General features: G+C 35.9%; 1 protein-coding gene across 1 annotated transcript in view; it reads left to right on the top strand.

Moving 5' to 3' along the window:
* LOC106883202 (uncharacterized) overlaps positions 1 to 4,511 on the top strand; it is a 131,310-nt gene that overhangs the window by 80,311 nt on the left and 46,488 nt on the right. The window contains exon 2 of the mRNA XM_052969187.1: positions 2,892 to 2,933. Coding sequence (XP_052825147.1) covers positions 2,892 to 2,933 — 42 coding nt within the window. The remainder of the gene's footprint in view (positions 1 to 2,891; positions 2,934 to 4,511) is intronic.

Here is a 4,511-nt window from a genome sequence, read left to right as displayed (position 1 = left end):
GCGCCTACTGATACTTCCTATTTCTCTATTGCCCACAAGGGGCTAAACATAGAGGGGACAAACAAGGACAGACAAAGGGATTAAGTCGGTTACATTGACCCCAGTGCGTAACTGGTACTTAATTTATTGACCCCGAAAGGATGAAAGGCAAAGTTAACCTCAGCAGAATTTGAACTCAGAACGTAAAGTCAGACGAAATACCGCTAAGCATTTCGCTCGGCGTGCTAACGTTTCTGCCAGCTCGCCGCCTTCTGATATTTCTGCCAAGGATTACACATGGCCGATCTCTGATCTCCAATAATTATCTATTTTTTCTATGTAGATGAGTGACTCAGTCAAAATATAAGGAAATAATATTTTTTTTAATTCTCTTTTCTCATCGTAAGAAGCTCTCCGTGTTATTTTACTCTTATTTTTTCATATCAGAATACCTCAAACAAACTACAACGATCTTCATATATTTTACAAATACATTGCGTAGATGTTTGTGTGTGTAAGTGAAATAATCAAACATGATTCTGATTGGTTAAGAAGTTTGCTTCATAACAACGAGGCTCCGTTTTCATTTCTACTGTGTAGTATCTTGGCGAAGTGCATTTACCATATCGCGGGTCAACCAAGCCGCTTCAATGAATTGGATGGACGGAAGTTGTATAGAATCGCGTCATATGGTTGGTACCTGTAGTAAAAATGTGTGGCCGTTTTAATTACGGAACTTGTACAAATATTCTTGGGGAATACATCATATAAATTTGAATCGGGACAAGTTTTTTACTCTCCCAATTCACTTGTTCATCAAAAGAATTAATGTAGGCCATCAAATGCAATGGATGCTGCAAAGATTAAATTACACAATCCAAACTCACCTTGAGAATGAGATCAACGGTTTATCGACAACAAATACAAGACTCAGCGAACATTTGGATATAAGTGCAACAACCAAATCCCCCAAATTCTTAAATCTTTTCACTTTATCAATGTGCAAACAATAGGACAGATCAAACACGGATAAAGAAAATTCGTTCATTAACAAATACAAACCACAGCTAAACAGATTCTAAAAACATCAATAATATACAATTCGCCATTCGCTGTGAATGCTTTTCATCGTTATATGAAATCTCCCGAAGGAGAGTTACTACCTCTCACCCTTCTCTTGCATTGATGTAAATTTAGAGTAACAAAATTAAATGGTGTTGGCTGAGCTGGAAAGCTCTTTGGTCATTCTGCACTTGGGTAACTGGAATATCTGAACCACCCGAATCCCAACGAACCAATAAGAGAGTTTCTACCTGGTCGCATGATCTGCTGAAAATCCTATTCAAATTCACCCCCTACCGAGCATTAGATAATTCTGCTGTACACCTAAAAGATGGGATGATCATAGCTGGAAGGTTTTCGATCATGTGTGAACCACCTGTTATCCAAAGAACCAATAAGAGAGCTTCTACCTTGCTGTATTATTTGCTCAAAAATCCTACTGAAATTCAAACCCTACAGTTAGTTATACACTTGATGAAGTTTTGCACCTAAACACGTGTGACTGTTATGGCTGGAGAGCTTTTGATCAGAGGTGTGTTGGTCAGAGTTAACTTGGCCAAACAACAACTAGTTTCCTTTTCTACAGAATAAGCAGCGACAAATAGTAGATATGTATTAAATACAACGAACAGTTTGGTAATCATAACCGCTCGCTAATCATGCTATTTGTTTTTAGTTGACGAATGTGATGTCTTCTATTCTAAACATTCTCTCATTAATCTGCAACAATTTCAAATTTGATATTATAAGCATGATCAGTTCTGCAATAAAAACTAGCGTTAAGTCGTGCTGAATACTAAATGCTATTCGTTCATTCTTACTAGCAACGAATTAGCTTCCAAGTTTTAGTTGTGTATATTTACTTGCCAAGATCTATTTTGCCTATTTTAAGTAAAATACATTTGTGAAATCATTATTATGCAGGTTAAATAAAGAAGATGGAGGTTATAAGTAATTTTTTTTTTAATAAATCGGCAACGAATCACTTCACTTATGTATCTATTTGCATTTTCTCTTTCCCTAAAAATATCTCAAGATTCATTCCTATGTCAGAAACAATTATTTTATTATAGGTTCAAAATAAACATCGCAAGAATAAATATAGGTTTTCACAGCAAGGAATTTCCAACTCTGTTTTGATTTCTTAAGAAAACAACTTCACTTATAAGAAATCACGAGCGTTACACAATTTTGTATTACATATTCACCCAAAAAAAACATTCATCGAAGGATTTGTAGATATGGGAGTGCTTTTCTCTCTCTTTTTTCTCGGTTGCTGAAATATTAACGATCTATGAAGAAAAATAACAAACAACCACATATTCCATGAATGTCTTCTAAACTTTCTAACTTCGTAAAATGTTTAATTTAGTGTACTTCATTTATCTAGGCTTATGTTATGCTGATGGTTTCGAATAAGGATGAAATGGTGCTGTAAAAGGCTACTAACCTTTTATATTTTACCTGTTTCATTTACTCGACTGTAGGCATTCGAGGGCGCAGATTTAAGGGTTTTATTCAAACAAATTGAGCCCAGTACTTATTTTTAACTTCTAGTACTTATTCTATCGTTTTCTCTGGCCAAACCGCTAAGTAACGGTGATATCATCAAACCAACATCAGTTGTCAGTCAGTGGCGGAACAGACACAAAATCACACACACACGCACGTTAATTTATGTGCATATTCCTGCAATTCCTTTTAGCCTGTTTGCTAATTCCTGTTATATTTTTATGTTATTTTTAAGTTATGTGTATATTTCCAACACCGAACCGCTAAGTTATGTGCATATTTCGGCAATTCCTCTAAGCCTGTTTGCTAATTCCTGTTATATTTTTTTATTTTTGCAGGTACTTTCCTCAACACATGCTCGGGACAGACAGGCTACGCAGGTGAGTAAGGCTTGGACTTACTTCAACTTTCGTCGTTTGTTCTAAATCCTTTGTTTATCCATATTTGCATTTCTTCTTGGTGTTTTTTTTTCGAAGAAAGCCTGTGATAATAGACATTATAATCATCATCATCATAATCATCATCATCATCGTCGTCGCCGTGTATCATCACACGATGATGATGATGTTGTTGTTGTTGATGATGATGATGATGATGATGATGATGATGATGATGATGATGGTGATGGTGATGATGATGGAGGTGATAATGATGACGATGATGATGATGACAACGACGATGGTGAAAATGATAATGAGGAAGAGGGGGAGGGGAGAGGAGGGGGAAGGAGAGGGGTATCATGACCATGATCATGATGACGACGAAGACGACGACGACGACGACGACGATGATGATGATGACGATGATGATGATGATGATGATGACGACGACGATATCCGTCGTATTATTTTGAAAAACCATTCATTTATTCGATGAATGAAATGTAGCTTAACTAAATAATACCACAAGGCATTTGTCTAGCCACCCTACGCTTTGCGCCATTCCATTTATCATTTGTCTACCCACCCGACACCCGGTGCCAAGCCACTTCCCTTTGCTTTTAAAATTATTCAAAAACAAAAATCATTTATTCATATATTTCTTAAACAGTTTCATACTGAATGTGAGATGTTTATAAGACATGGCTGTGTGGTCAGGAAGCTCGGCTTACCAACCATATGGTTGTAGGTTCAATCCCACTGCGTGGCAACTTGGGCAAGTCTGTTCTACAAAATCCCGGTCCAATTAATGCCATGTGAGTGAATTTGGTACACGGAAACTGTTGTATAAAGAAGCATGTTGTATATGGCACGTATATGTTTGTGTCTACCCCCACAAATCCACCGCTTAACAACGGGTGTTGGTTTGTTTACGACCCCCGCAACGTAGTAGAGTCGTAAACTAAACAAGACATGAAGCCTAATACCTTTGGATACGTGTGTATGTATGTGCATGTGGTGTGTCTGTGTGTGTGTGTCTGTGAGTCTTTATGGTGTGTCTGTGTATATGCGTGGGCATATGTCTGCGTGGTCACATGACTGCATGAGTATCTGTGTGGGGGGTGGGTTGTTTATGTATGTCTTTGTGTGTCTGTGAGCATGTGTGTTTGTGTGCGTTCGTGTATGTATATGTGCGTGATATGTGTTAAATTAAATATTTAAATATGCTGGAAGCAACAATCTAGATTTACAAATATATATTATTCACATTTTTATTAACCTCATCACAAGATATTGAGCGCTTTCGAGACATTAATATCCATATATCAATATATATTCGTAATGTATAATACAAACGTTATACACACGAACGCACAAGCACATATATACATTCATAAATATAAATATATATATATATATACATATATATATATATATATATATTATATATATTATTTATTATTTATTATTTATTATATATATATACTCATACACACACACACACACACACACACACACACATACAAACATATACATACATATATATATATATATATTATATATATTATATATTATTTA

This window comes from Octopus bimaculoides, chromosome 7 (assembly GCF_001194135.2).
Source record: "Octopus bimaculoides isolate UCB-OBI-ISO-001 chromosome 7, ASM119413v2, whole genome shotgun sequence".
Taxonomy (NCBI): Eukaryota; Metazoa; Mollusca; class Cephalopoda; order Octopoda; family Octopodidae; genus Octopus; species Octopus bimaculoides.
Note: the sequence above shows the minus strand (reverse complement) of the source record. Positions and strands in the feature narration are given on the sequence as shown.